This window comes from Elephantulus edwardii, unplaced genomic scaffold (genome assembly GCF_000299155.1).
Source record: "Elephantulus edwardii isolate Elephantulus edwardi_28Jun2011 unplaced genomic scaffold, EleEdw1.0 scaffold00048, whole genome shotgun sequence".
In the NCBI taxonomy this organism is placed as follows: Eukaryota; Metazoa; Chordata; class Mammalia; order Macroscelidea; family Macroscelididae; genus Elephantulus; species Elephantulus edwardii.
In genome coordinates this window covers 2375865-2396802 of record NW_006399798.1, presented here as the reverse complement: position 1 = coordinate 2396802, position 20938 = coordinate 2375865, and the positions used below count along the sequence as shown (strand labels likewise).

The 20938-nt window shown below is 52.4% G+C and overlaps 1 protein-coding gene across 1 annotated transcript in view; it reads left to right on the top strand.

Annotated features, from left to right (window-relative positions):
- The first annotated feature begins 253 nt into the window (after positions 1 to 253).
- Positions 254 to 20938, top strand: part of CCDC40 (coiled-coil domain containing 40) — a 37373-nt gene continuing 16688 nt past the window's right edge. Inside the window, exons 1-9 of the mRNA XM_006886334.1 lie at positions 254 to 802; positions 5751 to 5874; positions 7188 to 7220; positions 10979 to 11154; positions 11957 to 12040; positions 12129 to 12348; positions 13557 to 13714; positions 14709 to 14831; positions 18607 to 18728. Of these exons, the coding sequence (XP_006886396.1) occupies positions 254 to 802; positions 5751 to 5874; positions 7188 to 7220; positions 10979 to 11154; positions 11957 to 12040; positions 12129 to 12348; positions 13557 to 13714; positions 14709 to 14831; positions 18607 to 18728 (1589 nt within the window). The remainder of the gene's footprint in view (positions 803 to 5750; positions 5875 to 7187; positions 7221 to 10978; positions 11155 to 11956; positions 12041 to 12128; positions 12349 to 13556; positions 13715 to 14708; positions 14832 to 18606; positions 18729 to 20938) is intronic.

Sequence of the window (20938 nt, the reverse complement as noted above, 5' to 3'; positions counted from 1 at the left end):
TGAAATTCTACACGAGGGATCCTGGGGGGCTTTACGTGCTGAGCTGCTCATTGAGATGTTGGAGGTTCAAATCCACCAGCTGCCCCACAGGAGAAGAGGGTCTGCTCAGCAAAGACTTGCCGGACACCCATGTGGGCCAGGTTGGCTTCAGTGTTTCAGAGTTCTTTTTCTGACTTATTTTCCTGCCTTGTTGCTACAGGTCTCACCACGAGAATCCAGCCACGATCAGAAAAGTGAGGAAGCTTCTGGCGCAATGGAGGGTTCTGAAGAGGGACCCATGACCCAAGGCGAAGGGGACACCAATGGGGAGAATGCACCCCAAGGGCCGGTCGAATCCGAAGCGGAAGTTGAATCTGAAGTGGAAGTCCAGTCCCAAACCGAAGCTGAACCCGATGTGGAAGGAGTTCAGCCAGGAATGGGAGGAGTCGGCTCAGAAGTGGGCATAGAATCTGAAGAATCCAAAGTGGATGTTGAGTTCGAAGTGGGAATCAAACCTGAATTTGACTGGGAATCCCAAGGAGAGATGGAATTCGACCTGGAAGTGGAGTCCCCTGAAGTGAAATCTGGTTCCAGGTATGTAAGTGACACACAGCTCAGTCTGGAGGAACCGTCTGCCGACGCCGAAGCTGTCACCCATACACGTGAAGAAGAAACGGAAGCAGCTGGTGCGGAAGATTCTTACAAAGACGCAGGAGAAGAGGCATCGGAGCCTAGTGGCGCGCCCAGCAAAGTGGTGAGTAACCCTGAGCGCTGCTGTGCAGCCGCTCACTGCCCGCCCCGCCCGGCTGCCTGTGCTGGGAACGTGAGTGTCCGCCAGAAACCCAGATCCAGTTCCTACGGCCCATCGCAAACCGAAGTCTCCAGCTGCACGCTCAGATGCTGAGAACTCCCAGGTCTTCACCCGTGTTCCAAAGCCAAGGTCGGTGACATCACAGCTAACTGTATTACCAGGTCATTCTCTTCCTGAGAAGATGGAACATTCTATACTTAGACTTCTTAGGCAGAAGTCACGTGGAGATACTGAGCATCAAAGTGTAGCTAGTATGTTGTTGCTGTTTGTTGTTGTTGTTGTCGTTAGGTGCCGTCAAGTCGAAGATAGTCCATAGTCACCCTTTGAACAATGAACCCTGCCCCATCTTGAGCCAGCTTCACTGTCTCTGACATGCCTCACCCCACGGTCATTGTGTCAATCCATCTCATCCGGGGTCTTCCTCTCCTGTGCTGGCTCTCCACCCTTCCAATCATGATGTCCTTCTCCAAGGACTGGTCCTTCCTGGCAACATGCTCCCAGTGTGTGAGATGGAGTTTCAAAATCCTAGCCTCCAAGGAGCAGCCTGGTTTCACCCTCTCCAGGACAGACCTGTGCGTTCTCTTGTCCATGGCAGTCCATGATATGCATGTTCACTACTCTTCTCCAGCACCACCATTCAAAATCGATTCTTCTTCTGTCATCCTCCAGATCTCAGATGCATAGCAGGGAAACTAAATTTTCAATTAGGAGTTCTGGTGGAGCAGTCCATACACAGCATGTTGAAAGCATGCTAAGGACAGGTAAAAACCTACAATACAGATGATATATAAGGATGTATCGGCAGGGAAAGGGAGGGTCTATGTCTACATGCATAGACTGTGTCTGAAAGGCTAACGAGGAATCAAGGATGAGGATGATCACTGTGGAGGGGAGTTGTTCCCCAGTCACCACGAGTCAAAGCCGACTGTATGGTCCTTCACAGCAACAGTAGAGGGTACGGGGCTCTGGTGGCCCAGTGGTAAGGAGCTGCCCAGCCAGCCCAAGGACACATGGCTTGAATCCACAAGCTGCTCTGAGGCAGAAAAGTGGCACCTCCTCCCGTGACCTGCAGCCTCTGAAGAGCTGCTGGAGGGTCGGCTAGGAGGCCTTTCTGACCCTACTGTATATACAACCCCACAGGGATAAGAAAGAAACAAGCTCTGCATCATTTCGAAGCTTTTGAACTTTGTACCCTGTGGATTAGCTAGATCTTCAATGTCAAAGTCATCTATGAAGATGGAGAAATTTCATCACAGGAAGAAAACAAACCAACTAACCCCAAACCTGTTTCTCTCTTACGCTTTACAAAATTGTGTTGCTGTTGATGATAATTTTGTTGTTGTGTGCCATTGAGTCACCTGTGACTCATAGCGACCCTGTGTACAATAGCTCTGAAGCCTGCCCTGTCCTGAGCCGGTCTCACTGACTCTGATACACCAACCCCCATCGCCCCAGTCACTATATCAACCCATCTCATCCGGGGTCTTCCTCTCCTGCACTGTCCCTCCACTCTTCCAACCATGATGCCCTTCTCCAAGGATCAGTCCCTCCTGGACAAATTCCCAAAGTATGTGAGATGGAGCTTCAAAATCCTAGCCTCCAAGGAAAGACTTGGTTTCACCCTCTCCAAGACAGACTTATTTGTTTTCTTGGTGGTCCATGGTATGTTTAAGAATCTTTTCCAGCATCATAACTCAAAGGCATCAATTCTTCTTTTGTCATCCTCAGCCATTGTCCAGCTCTCTGACGCACAGCAAGTAATTGTGAAGACCACGGCCTGAATCAGGCGCATCTTAGTCTCTAGACTGATATTGTTGCTTTTCAGTACTCTGGAGAGGTCCTTGACAGAAGATTTTTTCAGTGTAATTCATCTTTTAACTTCCTGACTCCTGGTGCCGAGAGTGCTGATTGTTGAGCTGAGTCAAGATTGTTAACAACCCCAGTCTCTTCGCCATCTACGATGATGCTGCCAGTTGGCCCAGTGGTGAGAATCTTTGTCTTCTTGATGGTGAGCTTCAATCCACATTGAAGACTGTAGTCCTTGACCTTCTGCAGCAATGACAACCCACTGAAGACACCACGGGCTTGGTAACTCTGTCATATCCCACCAAAGGCACTGAGAAGAAACAAATTCAACGTTCAGAAAATAAAGAGAAAAGCAAGCCATCACGTAAGGTGGAATTCCAGTTAGATCACGTGTCCACCCCCTAGGAACCATGGATACCAGAGCTGTGGGGTGGAGGAAGTGTCGGGGCAGGGGAGAAAACAAAACCCCAGAAATTCAAGAATTCTCTACTCAGAAAAACTACCCTTCCAAAATGGGGTGAAATCAAGACCATCTTAAATAAAAGCTGAGGAAGTTCGTTATCCCCTTGAGAGCAGGAGACACAGGAGGGTGACCTGAGGCTGTGTGAATAAATGACGACCTTTGACACAGGTACTGTCAAGAGCAAATAGTAAGGCCAGCTTTGCTTTTCTAAAACAACTTCTTACTGCCATTGAATGAAAGTTTTAGAAAGTACCTTGGTTTTCCAGTCAACAATTCACACGCTTTGTTCCATGACAAGGGTTACACTCCCCAAGCTACAAGAGCACTTTTTTGTATTTTTTGTGTGTACACCATGGGGGTAGGTGTGTCAGACACAATAAGATTGGCACAGGATAGAGGAGGCTTTTAGGGCTTCTGTACGTAGGGTCGCTGTGAGTCACAGGTGACTTGACAGCACATAACAACAACTCTTCACTATGTGCCACACTATATAAAACACAAAAGCATAAACTGTGATGATAAAACTATTACAAAATGTGACACCGGGCGCCCAGTTTCTGAAGACATGCTTTGCAGCGTCGGCATAAGGGCAAGGCAGGACGAGTGCGGGGCGGCGGCGTGTGTACTTAAGTCTGTGTCACCTCTAGCTAAGTTTTAAATTTAGGATGACAACTATAAATTCCCAAAGTGATTCACAACAAAATAGAAACTAAATCACACAAAAGAGCAGCACCCAAGAGACCAAGGGATGAAAAGGGCCCGAGACAGAAAACAAATAGCGGAGTGACAGAAAAAGTCCTTTCTCACTGATGAATTCCAGGAGAAACTAGGACAGATTACGGAGAAACTAGCAAAAATTCTTCTCAAACTCTTTTTTTAAAAAATTGGAGGATGAAACATGCCCTGACTCGTTTTAGGAGGCCAGCTGAAGCCAAAGTTGAATAAAGAGGTTACGAGAAACCTGTCAACCAACATCCCTCAGGAATATCGATGCAGAAGTTTTCAACAAAACACTGGTGGGGGCGGGGGAAATCCATTTTAGAAGGATCAGACACCTGGACCAGTGTCATTTCTCCCAAGAATGCAGGGGTCACACAGCTGTCGCAGAGCTTTTACACAAAGGCCTCTGTTCTGAACCAACAATATGACCAGCCCTCCCCCACGTCCTGCCCCAGGAAACCAACAATATTTGTGAACTTTGGGGAATCATCGGATAGGTCCTAAGTAAGCATTTATGATTACACATGACAAAAGTATGATCAAAACCACTTTAAAAAATTTAACTACATGGGGAGCCCTGGTGGCCTAGTGGCAAGGAGCTGCACTGCAATCCTAGAGGTACGCGGTTCGAAATCACCAGATGCTCTGCTGGGGAAGGAGGGGCAGTCTCCTCCTATACAAGTCAGATCCGATTTGATGGTACACATACAAAATTAATAAAATAAAAATTTTTAAAAATTAACAACAAAATGAACATCCTCTTCCCATTCTAAAATAAGTGAGTGGTGTTCTTTGTGGGTGGTAGGGCACTGAGGCATGTCTTTTTGTCACTAATATTCATTTATATGCATCTGGAAGTTGGACAGTAGATCAGGAAGACTGAGGAAGAATGGAAGCCTTGGAGCTGGAGTGTTGGAGAAGAGACTCAACGTCCTCTGGACTGTCAACAGAACTGTCTGTCTGGGAGGGACTGCGGTCAGGGTGCCCCTGAGAGGCCAGAGAGGTGAAATCCATCTCGCCTACTTTGGCCGTGTCATCAGGAGGAGGTAGGCCTTGGGAAAAGACATGCTGGGAAAGGAGAGGGTCAGAAAAAGAGAGGACGAGTCTCCACAGGTGCCTGACTCCGTGACCACAAGGAAGGGCGTGAGGCTGACAAAGGTAGGCCAAGGCTCCGAGCTTGTGAACCGCCGCTGACTTGACAGCACTAACGGTCCTGACCAGTTTGCCATCCATCTGCCCCTGGAACAGTAACCACAGGAGGGTGATCTAAAGCGGAAACAAAGACAGGCCCTTCTTTCAAGGGAAAATACTTGCTGAAATGTCCCTGAAGTGGAGCTGTTTGAAAACAAGAGCAGAAGGAGGACTCGCACTTTCGGAAGAGCCCGGGCGGGGTCCGAGGCTGACCTGCACGGTTTCACCGGCTGCTCAGAGCTCCTTTGCTGGGGTATCAGCTGTGTCTGCATGCGGGTCCTGGCCCAGCACCTACACCACGCTGCAGGTTCCCACCAGGCAGGATTCCTGGACTCCCCAGGTGAGGTTTACAGACATTTTATTCTGACCATTCACAAAAGCCAGACCGTCTTGAAATCCAGTTTTCTGTTGAATTCAAACAACAGAATGAATCAAGGGCAAACAGACTCTCTCCTCACTTGCTGAAACAGATTCCAGAGACCACGCTGTTATGCAGAAGTCAGCGTTGTGCAAAGTGGAGGTGCCTCCGTCACTGCAGGATTGCATTATTCCTAACGGCCTAGCCGGAGGTGGCGCAGCCAAGACGACACATTAACCTCACAGCCAGCTTACTCTCATCTCACGACCTAGCGTGCCTGCGTGCCAGACATCGTCCCTTGTCCGTGCACAGAACAGAGAGTGGAGTTTTAGCCATTGCCATACATTTCAAACGCTGGGTAAGAAGACGGTTAGCCGTCCTTGTCAAGTTTACTAAGTTGATAGCGTCTGTTTTTGCTGCAGGCAGAGCCTAGCCCAGAAGGGCAGGCACAGCTCTCGTCTGTGACCAGCCTCCACTTATGCCTGAGCTCCGATGAGGAAGAGGAGGTCCTCCTGCCCCCGGAGGAGCCGTCCGCATGGGACCCAGGTACCTTACGACCTCACGACTGTCCCGGGCGGGCCGAGTCCCACACTCAGCACTGGGGAACCTTCCAGAAAAATGCCACTAGCTGCACTCAGTGGGCAGCCCCCATTTTTATATCATTTAACCCCGATGCTGAGGATTCCTGGGGGCGCAGGGCATCCCACAGAACTCTGCAGCCCTGGTGGCCTGGGCTCACAGTTCAAAGCCACCAGCTGTTCTGTGGGACAAGGATGGGTAATCTGAAATCCCGCTGGGGCCACAGGGCCACCTGTGGGTCAGTTCCCACTTGACAGTAGCAACGCCGTGATGGGGACAGGTGGGCAGTCTCCTCCCCGAAGTGTCTGCAGGCTCAGACATCAGAAGGGTCAGGAGGAGTCAGACCCCACTATAGACAGCAGTGGTCTCTGCTTTAACCCTTACCCTGACCCAACAAGGTCCCTGAGAGTCGGCCAGTAACCAAACCAAGCGAGGGGCGCTAGAGCCAGAGCCAGTGACGCCCGCTCAGGGCCCCAGCTCCTTTTCTTTCTTTCTTTTTTAATTATTATTCATTTTAATGAAAATTTACAGAGACTTTGGATTTCCATTCATTTATTGTTGCACTTTTCTCCCTGCCCACCCCCTCCCCCATACACTCTTCTCTTTGAAAAGTGAAAGAAAAATTCTTTCATTGGTATACAATCCCCCCTCCCCAGGTCCACTCCACTTGATGCAGCCTTAGTTCTGGACTCCTGTCACGACGATAATACCTAATCATATATCCCTTTTAAACAGTTTTCTCCCTCATCTGTTTCAATGCAGTATACATTATTTATGCCATCCTTCTCAGTCTCCCCCCAACCCCGATGTCAGTCCTGTTTTACAACAGTGGCACCATGCAGTATTTGTAGTTTTGTGACTGAGATATTTCACTCAGCATAATGTCCTCCAGGGTCACCCACTTTTAATAATATTGCATGAATTCCTTGTTTTTCAGTGCAGCATAGTATTCCATTGTGTGGGTATACTATACCAGAGCTTCTCTATCCATTCGTTTGTTGATGGGCACTTAGGTTGTTTCCAACGCCTTGCTATTGTGAACAAAGCTGCAATAAACATGGGTGTGCATATATCTGCTTGGGTGGCAGTTATGGTCTCTTTAGGGTATATTGCCTGTAGTGGAATTGATGGGTCAAATGGTATTTCTATTTGCAACTTTTTACGACAGCGCCACACTGCCTTTCATAGTGGTTGCAACCTCGCTCCTTTTCTATACACCTCCTACCTTCAGGGGGACAGGATCTGCCGACAGCTCCCCTCAACGTGCACCTGAGGCTCAGCGGTCTCGCTGGCTCACCCCTGGCTGGTTCCTCGGCTTCCATAACCTGAGAGCACAGCGCCTGCAGAACAGACGGGAGCTGCATTCATTCCCTGCGGCTGCCGTAACAAGGCTCTGCAAACGTGCCCACAGGAGTGGGTTCTCTCCCTGTTCTCAGGGCCAGAAGTTCACGGTCAAGGTGCTGGAAGCCCCACACTTCCTCCAAAGCCTCCTAGAGGGGCTCCTTCCCCGCCGCCTTCAGCTCTGGGGGCTTCCAGCACTTACAGGAGCCCCCTCTCGGTCTGTCTCCATGAGGCCATTTCCCTCTGCATCTCTCCTCTACAAAGCAGGGACACCACTCGGATTGCATCGGGAAGCCTAGTGGTAAGAAAGCACGCTGTGATCCCAAAGGCATGCGGTTTGAATCCCCCAGCCGCTTGCAGGAGGACGGACAGTCTCCTCACATGCAACTGACTGTCTCCGAAAACCCACTGGAGGGTCAGTTCTGCTTGAAGGCACCCAACAACTCAGAGCGCACGGGACCACATGCTGCTGCGGCGCCTCGTGCTCACCTCCCAAATCCCTGTCTCCAAATGGGGTCACACACAGCGGGGTTTAGGGCCTCGGCAGAGTCTTCTCAGGGACACAATGCATCACACGAAACTCATCGCAGCGGAGTCAGAACTGACCTGCAGCTGACCCGCCTCAGCTCTCGCACCCCGACAGCACATGGAGAAGCTGCCCGCCTTTCTCCCCTGGAACTGCCGGGGGATTTGAACCTCCAGGAAGGCGCTGCATTTTGGATTACCAGCACAGCACTCTATGGACCACGCCACCAGGGCATCTGCTCTCAGAGTCACGCGCATAAATCGACTTATTCCGAGTGGTTGATACACAAGGGTAGTCCCGCTACCACAAGCTCACGATGTGAGTGGATGCAGCCGGTCTCTCCAGCCTGCCTGAGCAGCCGCAGGGCCTGTTCCGTTTCTCTTTCATCTTTTCAGCTGCCTCTTAATCATTTCAAAACCAAAGCTAGCCCATCTTTCCATGGAGACCGGCACTTACGTATTTTTTAAAATGGTTACAAATTGAAATTCCTTCTCATTGGCCCTTAAATTTGATCTTTTCCATGGAACACATGAAGACAACGACTTTACAATGCCCGTGGCCTCAAGGTCCACAATGACGCTGGGGGCGGAGGAGGCTGTGAATCTATGGCTGGAGCAGCTGATGAGTTCAAACCGTGGCCCAGCACTTGGCCTCTGTGCCCCCGAGGGCCCTAAATTGACAATGTTGTTGTTGTTGATGTGGAGTTGATCTTGTGTTCACCAGAACCACCTCGCCTGGCCCGGCATCCCAACCCTCTCTCTGTGGTGACGTCTGCCGTAGTAGTGACTACAACATCCTTCCGAGCGGAGGGCCTCACCTGCCGGCCCTGGACCAGACAGTGTCCCACTGCTCCATTAGAGGGGTTTGCGACCCTCTGTTCAGACGCAGATCCTGCTTCCAGCCCAGCCTGTCAGGAAGCACCGCTGAAATCGGCCCACCGTGGGGACTCTGCTGGGGTTTGACATACCCGTGACAGACCTGCCCCAGCACTGCAGCAACACGCAAGAGCCCACAGTACGACAGACCGTCAGGTGGTGAATTCACACTGCTGTCATTAGATGCCAGCGAGTCGGTGCTGTGAACGGCAGACCTGACCCCGTCCTGTCCTGTGCGCCTTCCTCCTCTCTGACGCCCGTGAGCCCACAGCTGCAGTCCCTGTGCCAGTCCGTCTCATTAAGGGTCTTCGTCTCCATCATGTTTTGCTTGCATGTGATGTGAATATTGCTCGATAATTTCCAGGTTCTATGGGATCACCCTTTTGAGGAACAGGAATAAATAGAAATCTTGTCCAGTCAGCGGCTGGCAGCTGCCTTCCGCAGTTCCTGGCACAGTGAGCGCATCGAGGGCTGCCTGTATTAGCTGGTGTCCCATGGACTCCTTGGGCCTTGTTTTTAGCCAGTGCCTTCCGTGCAGCTTGAACTTCTCCCTTCATTGTCACTGGCTCTCGATCATACGATACTTCCCGAAATATTTAAGTGCTGACCAGTTCTTTTTGGTACAGTGACTCTGTATTCCTTCCATCTTCTTTTGATGCATCCTGGATCTTGCAAGAATTTTCCCATTGCATCTCAATATTACAACTTGAGACTTGAATTGTTTCTCAGCTCTTTCAGCATGAGAAATGCTGAGCGAGTTCTTCCCTTTTTTCCTCCAACTCCAGCTCTTTGCATGTTCTATTCCTTCACTTTCTCTTCCCAAGCTGTCCTTTGAATTCTTCTGTTCATCCCTTGTGTTTATTTAGGCTTCTTGACCCCCTAGTACACTTTTCAGAGTCTCTTCTGACATCCACTTTGGTCTTTTCTTTCTCCTCTGTCTTTGTAATGACTTTGCTCTCTGTCTTCACGGATGATATCCTTGATGTCATCCCACAACTCATCTAGTCTTAGATCATCAATGTTCAATGTCCAAGTCTTCTCTTCCCCTTCCCCCGCCCCAAGTCTGTTTTTAAGATGACTTTTAAATTCAGGTGAGATAGACGCGAAGTGTATTTTGGTTCTTGTGCACTTGTTTTCATTATCTTCAGCTTCAATTTGAACTTACATATGAGGAAATGATGGTCTGTTCTGGTCAGCACCTGGCCTCATCTTGACAGCTGATACCGAGCTTCTCCAAGGATTCTTTCCACAAAGGAAGTCCATCTGACTCCTGTGGAATTCATCAGGTGAGGTCCATGGATATACTCACTGTTTATCTTTCTTTAAAAAGGTATTTGCAAGAATGGTGCAGCAATGAAGGAATGAAAACCCAAAATCCCTGTAAATGTTCATTAAAACTAATAAAATTTAATAATTAAAAAAGGTATTTGCAACAAATAAATCACTAAATATACAAAATTCAGCCATTCTATCTCCAGTCTCATTTCTGTCACCAAGTCCATACTTTCTGAGTATCATTCCTTCCTCTTTTCTAGCTTTTGCATTCCAGTCGCTAGTTACTGCATCTTGACAGGATGTTTGGTCAATCTCAGACTGCAAAAACTGGTGGGAAACCTCAGTTTCCTGTTCTTTGGCTTTCGTTGTTGGTGTGTATATCTGAGTAATAGCTGCATTAACAAGCCTTCCTTATTCACTTTGTTTGGACAATATCCTGTCACTTGTAACATTGTACTTCAAGACAGATCCTGAAATGGTCTTTTTAACTGGGGATGTAACACCGTTCTTCCTCAATTTTTTACTCCCAGCGTCGATGCCAGTCCTTCACAGCTCACTAATGCCAGAGTGTTATCTTCATGTGTTTAATTTTTTACAATTTCCAGTTTTCCTACATTCATACTCCATACATTCCACGTTCTAGTTCATAATGGACACTTATAGCTGTTTCTCTGTATTATTTTAGTGACTTCCAATCTACCACTAATACTATACTAACCTGGTAGCTTTTATAATAGAAAAGTATAAACAGTAATTTTTTTAAACTTAAATCCACTTTGAAGTGTTTGTGGGTCTGTGGTCAAAGTATAGATAATGAAACACATGCCATTCAATGATGTTTCCATGTCCAGTCCAGTGACGCTAACCGCACCCCTCCTAGTGTTCATTTGTCACCACCGTCTGTTTGCACATGTCCCTGTCACGCAGTACAGGACTGCTCCTTCACCTGCCCATCCTGGCTGTCCGTAGAGGCCCTGTGACCCTCCCAGAAGAGTGTTACCAATCACTGTCTCTCAGATGCTCTCACTGGTGTCTGCTGGACCCTCGCTCTTCACAGGTCTCTCTGAGGCCCACAGACCGGAGTCAGGCCAGCAGCCCCCCTTCCTGGACCGCCTGCAGCAGCTGAGCACCGAGGAGGAAGGGGTCCTGATGGGGCAGAGGGAGGCCGAGGGAAGCGAGGAGGAAGAGGATGAAGACACGTCGCAGCTGGTGGTTCTGGACCCAAACCACGTAAGAGAGCGTGCTCAGCATTTGCTTCTGCCTAGAAAACTGAGAGGTGCCCATGCGGCATCAGGCTCTTCTCTGCCCCCTCCAACGGGCGCACACACCTCCAATGTCCTGCCGTGTCCACTACAAGGCTGGCCTGTGGGTTTACTGTGCTGTAAGACCTCCTGTCAGAGTTGTGCCTTCCTGGCCTCCACACTGGTGACCTTTGGGGCTGGACTATTCAGGCGGGGGCTGTCCTGTGCACAGAAGGAGCCGGAGAGACATCCCTGGTCTCCACCCACTCAATGCAGATAGCACCCTCTTTCAGTGTCAGAGTCACAGCTGTCCCCCAACGTGGCCAAAGGGCCCGTGGGCCACACACAGTCACTGTGACAGCTGTGTCTTGAGCATATGACTGTAAATCCATCCCTTCCTTCCTTCCTTCCTTTCTTCCTTCCTTCCTTCCTCCCTCCCTCCCTCCCTCCCTCCCTCCTTTTTTCCTGTTTCCCTTCCTCTCTATCTCCTTCCCTCCCTTTTTCCCTCCCTCCCTCTTTCCCTCCTTTCTTCCTGTTTCCCTCCCTCCCTCCCTCCCTTCCTTACTTCCTCTGGTCAATGGCCCACCTGGGAAAGCTGGGTGCAGTGGGACCGGGCAGACGCTGCACTGGGCAAGTTCTCTGCGTGCTTGCTCCCTCTCTGCGTGCTTGCTCTTGCAGGCAGACGTGGGGAGTCCCCAGCAGGAGCGTCGTGAGGGGGAGGAGAGAGGCAGTGGCTTAGGGAGCCCTGGACTGGGCAGGAAGTGACTCTGTGCTGTCTCCCCTCCATTTAGCCCCTGATGATCAGATTCCAGGCTGCGCTCAAGAGCTACCTGACTCGGCAGATTGAAACGCTGAAGCTGGAGCTGCAGGAGCTGGTGCGTCCTACACCCGACCCTGCCGCCTCCCCTCCAGGACCAGCCACCCTGGGTCTCCGCGTCCCCTTAACTTCTGTTCTTAGCGCAGGCCGTGGCCACTAAGCAGACGCGCGCGCAGCGGCAGGAGGTGGGCGTGAACCTGTACGGGGTCCAGCAGCACCTAGCGCGCCTGCAGATGCAGCTCGAGCGGAGCCATGACCGCTATGCGCTCGTGGCCAGTGGGCGGCGGCAGCGGGAGGAGGAGCTGCAGGACGCACGCACCCTCTATGCGCGCACCAACGAGGCCGCCAACCAGGAGCGCAGGAAGCGTAAGGCTGTGCCCACGCACCCTGGGGGAACCCTGTGCTGGGGGGAACCCGTGCACCCCAGGGCCACCCCGTGCTGGGGGGAACCGCGTGCACAGGAAGCCGCTCTGTACCGCTGGGACCGGTGCACCAGGAATGCAGCTTTTGCTGCCAGGACAAGGCCCAGGCAGGTGGCATGGCTTTAACTGGCAGAGATGGGTTGCTCTCAGCTGGGCGGCCTGAGGGCTGAATTCAGGTGCGAGGGCCTTGTTCTGGGCCAAGGCTTTCAAGGCCAGCCTTCTCTTATTAACAAGGAGGATCATCTTAATTTGCGGAGCATAATGGTTTCCAATCCCACGGTTCAAACACACTTTTCTTTCAAGACGCTGGTTATGGTTCCGCCATGTAACTCCCTGCGTCCTTCCCTGCTCTCGGAGCACTCTCCCTGCACAAAGCTACCCTTGGGGCCTCCTTTACCGGCCCCTCTATCATTTGACTGAACGTTGAGCCATAGGAGAGAATTCAGATGCAGGGCCATGGCCGGGGGTCCCACCAGACCCGTCAGAGTGAGCCTGGTGGTGTTCATAGCTGCTCCACATTTGTCTTGGACTCTACCCAGGACTTCAAAGGCAGTGGGGGGTGGGGGCGTGTTGGTGAGGGCAGGGTCGATGGGAGGCAGAGTCGGTGGAGGGTTTGATGGGGAGCTTGGGGGGGCAGTGTTGGTGAGGGACTTGGTGGGGTGATTTTGGTGGAGGCAGAGTCGGTGGGGGCAGTGTTGATGGGGGCAGTGTCAGTGGGGTCAGTGTCGGTGGGGGGCAGTGTCGGTGGGGGCAGTGTCGGTGGGGCACCATCCAGCTCTTCACGGCTTGCCGTCCTGCTATCTGGGCTTGAGAGGCGCCCAGTCCCGGCCAGTAATCGTTGCCATGTGTCTTGACGTTCTTCCCTCCACTCTGGAAGAAGAGAGACCTACCGCTGCCCCTTAGAGGACTTCTCACAGGCCCCAGTCACCACCAGGGTGAGGCTCTCCAAGACCTGGAGGCCCACAGCACCACCGCCTCACGGCCTCACTCGTCGTCCATCACACCGCGAGCTCTCTGGCAGCCGAGGCCAGCCTCTGGCTTACGCAGTTCTTCTAAAGGGGCAGCAAGGAGACCCTGAGGCGGTGGCCCCTGTCTTTCACTGGTCTCGGGCCTCTCGAGGTGTCAGGGACTGACCTCCCGCTCCTCCCGCAGTGTCGGCCCTGCAGGCCGAGGTGGAGAGGCAGGCCCTCCATCTCTTCTACATGCAGAATGTGGACCAGGACGTGCGTGATGACATCTGTGTGATGCAGCAGGTCGTCAAGAAGGCCGAGATGGACAGGATGAGGGCCGAGGTGGAGAAGAAAAAGCAGGTACCCGGCAAACACACATGCACTTAGGCCTCAACAACAGTCAGCTCCCGGGAAGCCACAGAAGTGCTGGTGTCTGAGCGTTCACTTGCTCACCGAGAGGTGTGCGGTTCAAAGCCAGCAGGGGAAAGATGAGGGGCTGCTCCTGTGAGGATATACAGCCTGGGAGCCCACGGACCTCGGAGCCCACGGCCTGGAAGTCCACGGACCTGGGAGTCCACAGACCTCGGAGTCCACGGCCCTGGGAGCCCACGGACCTGGGAGTCCATGGCCTGGAAGCCCACGGCCTTGGGGTCCACAGACCTGGGAGCCCACGGGTCAGTTCTGCTCTGTCCTGGAGAGTCACTGGAGTCAGAGTCCTGGCAGTGTGGGTTTGGTTTCATATTTTGGAGCGCTGCAAGCTGGGTGCTGGGGCCAGAGCAGACGTCCTGCGGAAGGACAGTGTGTGTTGTGTCTAGCTCTCCAGGGGGGTTTGGGTGGCACAGCCACAGGGGGTGGCATTGCTGACCCAAAGGCTGGACGCCTCCAGAGGTTCACATTCCCCAGAGGCTCCAGGAGGAAGGTGGGGATCTCCTCACTTGCAGCCACTGTGTGTGCGTTTTGAATCACTTCTGGGGGGCAGAGGGGACAGGCCTGCGGGTGGGGGCAGATCAGGTGCTGGCAGGCAGGTCCTCTGGGTAAGGAAGCTCTCTCCTATCAGTCTGGAAGCTCCCCCGCCCCTGTGTTTCTTTGCATTTCTCTTTGCATCCGTTGCATCTGTTTCTCTCTTGGTGAGATGCCGCTGAGAAGGGATTGAGTTTACACCTACACCGAGAAACAAAAGGAAAACCTAGTTTCTAACAACATCTAGATCACAGGACAGGGACCAAGGACTGACGTTTGTGGGGGACACCGTTCTCTCCACAGCAGCAGTGCCGGCCGCCCTCAGGAGTGCTGGTGTGCACAGTCCCTCAGCCTGGGCTTGTCCCCAAGGGGCGTCTTCTCCTTTACTCCCCAGGACCTGCATGTGGACCAGCTGACCAATCAGGTCCACCAGCTGGAAGAGAGCATCGCCCTGTTTGAGACCAAGTATTTCGCCCAAGCTGAGGACACGCGGGCCCTGCGGAAAGCTGCGAGCGAGGTCAGGACCAGCTCCCCTGGGTAGTCAGCCATTGTCCAAGGATGTGGCTGTCGGTGCCTGTCTGTGAGCTCGTCGAAGCTGGGAGCCCCTCGTGCAGACTTGACCTCCTCCTTTAGGACCTGTAGACAGTGACTGGTTCATGGCCAGTGTCTTATCCTGTGCATCCCTGAGAGGTACAGTTAAGCATTCAACTATCAGCCAGAAGGTTGGCAGTTGGAATCCACCCAGAGACACTCAGAGGCCAACCTGGTGACCCACCTGCTTCCCCCTGCTTTCTGCCCCAAAAACCCTGAGATGCGCTCTGCCCCCGCTGGGCCACCGCATGCCAGTGGCATCTGGAGTGTGCTGAGTCCCTTGTAGATAAGTTCTGTCAGCACAGCTCTTGTCGGTCAGTTCACTGTACTGAAGTATCTATCTTGCGGCTGCCGAGAAGGCTGGTCACCAGTGTATCAAATGCCAGGGGGGTCACCCACAGTGGACAGGTTTTAGTAGAGCTCCTAGATTTAGACTAGGAAACAGGATTGGCCATCCACTTCTGAAACAGCAGGTCTCTGAAAACCTACGAACAATAAAGGCACGTGGATAATAATAGTTTCGAGGTGGAGCCCAGATTGGAAGGCAGTCAAAATGAGGAGAAGCAGCTGCACAAATCCTTTCATTGTCGGAGCCAGGAGGGTTGACACAGTGACTGCACCAGCAGGCTTGAGTGTGTCAGAGATTGTGAGGATGTCAGGGGTCAGATGTGTGATTCACAGGGTGGCTGTGAGTTGTTCTTGACTCCACAGCACCTAACAACAAGGACAGTAACATGCTGGTGAGGTGAGCATGATGGGGAGAGGAGAGGGGGCCCCAGGGAGGTGGCTGACACAGTGACATAGCAGGTGCTGTGCGATGGTGCAGGGCCAAGCAGGGTCCCACTGTGCCGTTCCTGGGCTCACTGGGAGTCAGAGGCAGCCCCCCAGCCCCTCACAACAGATTAGGGGTGGAGTGCAAGGGCCACAGGAAGCCCTCTATCCCGGTGTCTTCCGCACTTGAGAGGCACCTTGCTGGGGGCACATAGCGAGGAATCTCCTGGTGGTGGACTCCTCCAAGGATGACCGACTTCCGAGAGCCTGTAGCCCAAAGAGAAGTGGCATCGCCCAGCAGTGCCCACGTCTGTGCCCTGTGTGGAGTGCGGGACAGCAGGTGACCAAGTGAAGAAGCTGTCCATCCGACAGGTCATGGTGGCCGACCTAGAAGCCAAGGACGCTGTCGTTCTTTGGTTCATCCGTGAGTCACCACAGCTCTCTGCTGCAGGAACGATGGGAAAGAATCTGCAAACTTGTGTTGAAAAAGAACGGAGACGTGGGTGAGGCGTGCCAGTTCTCGCTGGCCTGTGACAGATCAGGTTCCATGGTGTTCTGACACATGGAGACCCTGTCTTGACCATCGCCTGGCTCTGCCCTTGCCTCTTAATCACTGCTTATGACAAAGTCCCTCATGGAGGTGACTGGGCCAGTCCACTCGACCCAGAGTCTCCTTCACTGACCCCTACTTCCCCAGATGGCCTCCTGGAGCTTGATCCTTCCTGATGACCTGTCCGTAACAAGCCAGTCAGCATTGTGAGCTGTAAGGTTTGTTTGCTAATTTTTGCAACTCAATCACCAGGGCTTTCTTCTTGGTGTCATTCGAAAAGTATGTTTCTGCAGCCTGCCAACAGAATACCAACCTCTGAGACAAGATCTGAGGTGGATTTGTTCCCATTCCAAAAAAGGTGACCCGACATAGTGAAGAAATTATCGAACAGTGTCATTAATATCACATGCAGGCAAGATCCTGCTGAAAATGACCCCAAAACGACTGGAACATCGTCGGAGAACTGCCGTATGTGCAGGCTGGATTTAGAAGAGGCCATGGTACTACAGAAACTATAGCCAATGTTAGTTAAATCTTGGCTGAAAGCAGTGAGTCCCAGAGGAATGTCTGTGTTTCATTGACTATGCAAAGGCTTTTGACTGTGTGGACCATAACAAACTGGCTGACTCTGAGAAGAATGGGAATCTCAGAACACTTGATTGTGTTTATGAGAAACCTATGCTTGGAAAAGGAGGCAGTCGTCAGAACAGAGCAAGGAAACACTGCATGGTTTAAAACTGGGAAGGGTATACTCCGGGGATGTGTCCTATCTCCATACCTTTTCAATCTGTATGCAGAACAGATTATCCAGGAGGCTGAGCTTTATGAGGAAGAATGTGGCATCAGGTTTGGAGGAAGACTCACCAACAACCTGCATTATGCAGATAATACAACCCTGCTTGCTAAAACTGAGGAGTTTGCTACAGATGGGCAAGGACTACAGCCTTCAATATGGATTGGAGCTCAACATCAAGAAAAAGATTTTCACTACTGGGCCAACTGGCAGCATCATGATAGACAGAGAAGAGATTGAGACTGTTAACAGATTCAGCTTGCTTGGTTCTACAATCAACACTCGGTACCAGCAGCCAGGAAATCAAAAGATGAGTTGCACTGGGAAAATCTGCTGTCAGGGACCTCTCCAGAGTACTAAAGAGCAACAATGTCAGTCTGGAGATTAAGGTGTGCCTGATCCAGGCCATGGTCTTTGCAATTATTTGCTATGTATCAGAGAGCTGGACAATGACTAGGGATGATAGAGTTGATGCCTTTGAGCTGTGGTGCTGGAGAAGAGCATTGAATATACCATGGACTGTTAGAACAAATGGGTTCATCCTGGAGAGGGTGAAACCAGGCTGCTCCTGGGAGGCAAGGATTCTGATATACTTTGGACATGTTGCAAGGAGGGACCAGTCCTCAGAGAGGGACATCATGCTTGGAGGGTGGAGGGACAGCACAGGAGCGGAAGACCCTGGATGCATCACCTTCATGGTGGTGGTGTGCCTGCTCTTATCTTTACAAAGCTTGATATAGATACATACAGATCTAGGCATACATCTGTGGGGCATTTAGGTCCAAGGTCTGAATACAGGTCAGATGGCCGCCTGTTCTGGAGTGTCCTCCAGAGCCCCACAAGCCACAGGTCGAGTGACAGGTCGAGTAGGAGAGTGAGAAACAGGGTGATCTTCCTAGCCCTCTCTAGAGGCAACCACACCCCAAGGCACCCCTGCTCTCCCCTGACCGAGTGGTTCCGTGGCATTAATGCAGTGACCACATTGCACGGCACTATGGGAGGTGCTTACATCCTATGACATTGTAGGAGGTGACCCTGTCCCATCATGTTAGATGACACCACAGACCGCTGGGAACTGCAACCTAGGCAGGCTGACATGGGAAATGAAATGAACCAAAAGGAGACACAGAGTGCTCGGGCTGCAGGGTCTCTCTGGGGCGGCAGGGACCCTCGGAGGCCATGGAGTCGTGCCCTTTGGGGCCTTGGGTTTCCTTTCCCTGAGGCTGCAGGTTCCCTCCCTCTGGGGTTATGGGGTCCCTCCTCTGAGGCCACAGAATCCCTCCTTTGTGGGGACGGGTTCTCTTCCTCTGAGTCGCGGGGTCATGTCTTCTGGGTCCAAAGGGTCCCCCTCTCAGAGGCTGTGGATTCCTGTCTTCTGGGCCTAAGGTGTCCCTTCCTCTGGTGCCACGGTTTCCTCCTCTGGGGTGACGGGATCTCTTTCTGCAGGACATAGTGCGGACGCTGTTGACAGGTCTCCTCCTCTGGGGTCACAGGATCTCTCCCTGTAGGCCGTGGCATGGACGCTGTTGACGCAGCCCCTCTCGGCAGGCCGTGGCGTGCACGCGTTGACGCGGCCCCTCTCCGCAGGCTTGCACGGAAATCGATGCCATCACCATGGAGAAGCAGTACCTCCAGCAGCAGTGGGTCAGCAGCCTGGTGGGGATGAAACATCGAGATGAGGCACACAGGACCATCCTGGAGGCACTGAGGTGCGGGAGGGGGCGGCGGGGCGGGGCCCCTGGGCCTCCAGATGCCCAATGACCCTGACTGGACAACAGCTGCAGCCCCGGGGCTGGGTCCTCCCGGAAGCAGCCCATTGTCCTTGGGTTCCACTCTACTCAAGTCTTCGGGAGCTGTCCACATGGGGAGTGGGCGCTGCTCTTCCAAGCTCAGACATGGGGATGATAGGAGGAGAGGTCTGGATGTTTCCCGGGGAGTGGGTAAAGGTCTCCCTTTGATGTTCTGCCTGTGTCCAGTTGGGCCTCCTTCGCCATGGTTCTGTCCAAGTCCTACCGGGATCCCAGGTGTTAGCCTGGCAGTGGAAGGAGTAGAAGGCCCCCTTGGAGGCCTCCCCCACCTGGGGCTGTCCAGTCACTTCCATCAGGCACGGAGACAGAAGGTCGTTCAGCAACTTGTAGCTCATGCCCTGATCCCCCAAACCTATCTTCATTCCTGACCAGTTTCCTGCAGTTTGTCTCCAATTCATGATAGGTCATGTGTCAGAGAAGAGCAGTGATCCATGGAGTTTCCCAACGCCAAATTTTCTGATCACCAGGCCTTTCCTCCAAGGTTCCCATGGGTGAACTTGAACCTCAACCTTTCCATTAGCAGCCACGATAGCTCACTGTACAGCCGGGAACTTGTCAGTCTGACCCTGTTTGGTATCATCGAGTCGGTTCTGACCCACAGGCCCACTGCTGCATCATTCCCACGGTCGTGGTTGTTTGAGACTGTTGCATCCGCTGTGCCCCCCACCTCGCTGAGGGTCACACTCTTCTCTGACCTGCTTTTCCAAGCGTGGTGTCCTTCACCAGGGACTGGGGTCTCCTGACATCAGGTGGCCACTGGCGGTCACACAGTCACAGGAAGTGGCCTATTAATACGTAATAAGGGCCACGTGAGCACTGCAGGGTCGTGTGTGTTCAGAGGATGTGGGCCTTCGCACAAGAACTTCTCAGAGCAGGATGGTGTCTTGGTGCCTAGGCCAGTGGTTCCCTTAGGGTAGCCGCAGACCCCTGAGCTATGGAGCCTCGGAGACCCTGTGACCAGTTCACACAGCTAGCTGACAGCTGGATGGAGGTGTATGGGGAGGGGGCTGCCTCCCACCACAGACCTCCAGACTCCCCAGTGTGGCCCTTCCGTCTGGGCATCTGGTTATACGCTAGTTCCCACCAGCTTTCATGTTTCCCTAAAACATCTACTACCAAGGAAGGTTTTAAGGTGTTCATGCGTTGTTTTTGAACACCGTTTTCATCAAGCTAAGTGATAACAGGAGGCTAGGGAAAGAGAGGAGAGGGTTTCTAAGTCTCCCTGTTCTGTCCCCCCCACCCCCGGAGCGGATTCCCTCACAGAGTGTTCCTCCCACACACAGCTCACCCGGGGCTAGCAGCTCCACCATTAAATTTCTGAAAATCAGATGTTTGATTTTCACTGTCAAGTTTTAGATACTTGTAAGGCTGCCGCTTCCCAAAAAAGAAAATGAGTCACTTACTTAAATTGTGCTTATTGGGAATAATTTACAATGCAAATTTCCCTCTTTTTTTGGCATTTAAAATTTTTCTATTTAATTTGATGGATGTTGTTGAAAACACACACAGCAAAAACATAACACCAGCTCAACACTTTGCATGGGATTCAGTGATACAGACCCCGTTCCTGGGGCTACACAGCCGGCTCTGCTCACGGGAGCAGCCACGTGGAAGAGGAGGTGAGGGGCTGCTTTAAGATGCCACCCCACGGCCGTGGAGTCGGGCTGGCTCAGGGCAACGCTCTGCCGAGTTTGCAGGGCTGCTCATATTTAGGGGAGCAGATTGCCTGTCTTCCATGGAATGACCAGTGCATTCAAACTGCCCCAACTTGGCCACCAGACTCCTTTTAAAGACATCCAACCACCAGAAAACTTACTAGATAGAACGTTTGTCATCCCAAACCTAGCACCTCCCCTCTGCCTGTCACCCTGCACCTCCCTCTGCCTGTCACCCTGCACCTCCCTCTGCCTGTCACCCTGCACCTCCCCTCTGCCTGTCACCCTGCACCTCCCCTCTGCCTGTCACCCTGCACCTCCCTCTGCCTGTCACCAGCACCTCCTCTCTGCCTGTCACCAGCACCTCCTTCTGCCTGTCACCCTGCACCTCCTCTCTGCCTGTCAACCTGCACCTCCTCTCTGCCTGTCACCAGCACCTCCTCTCTGCCTGTCACC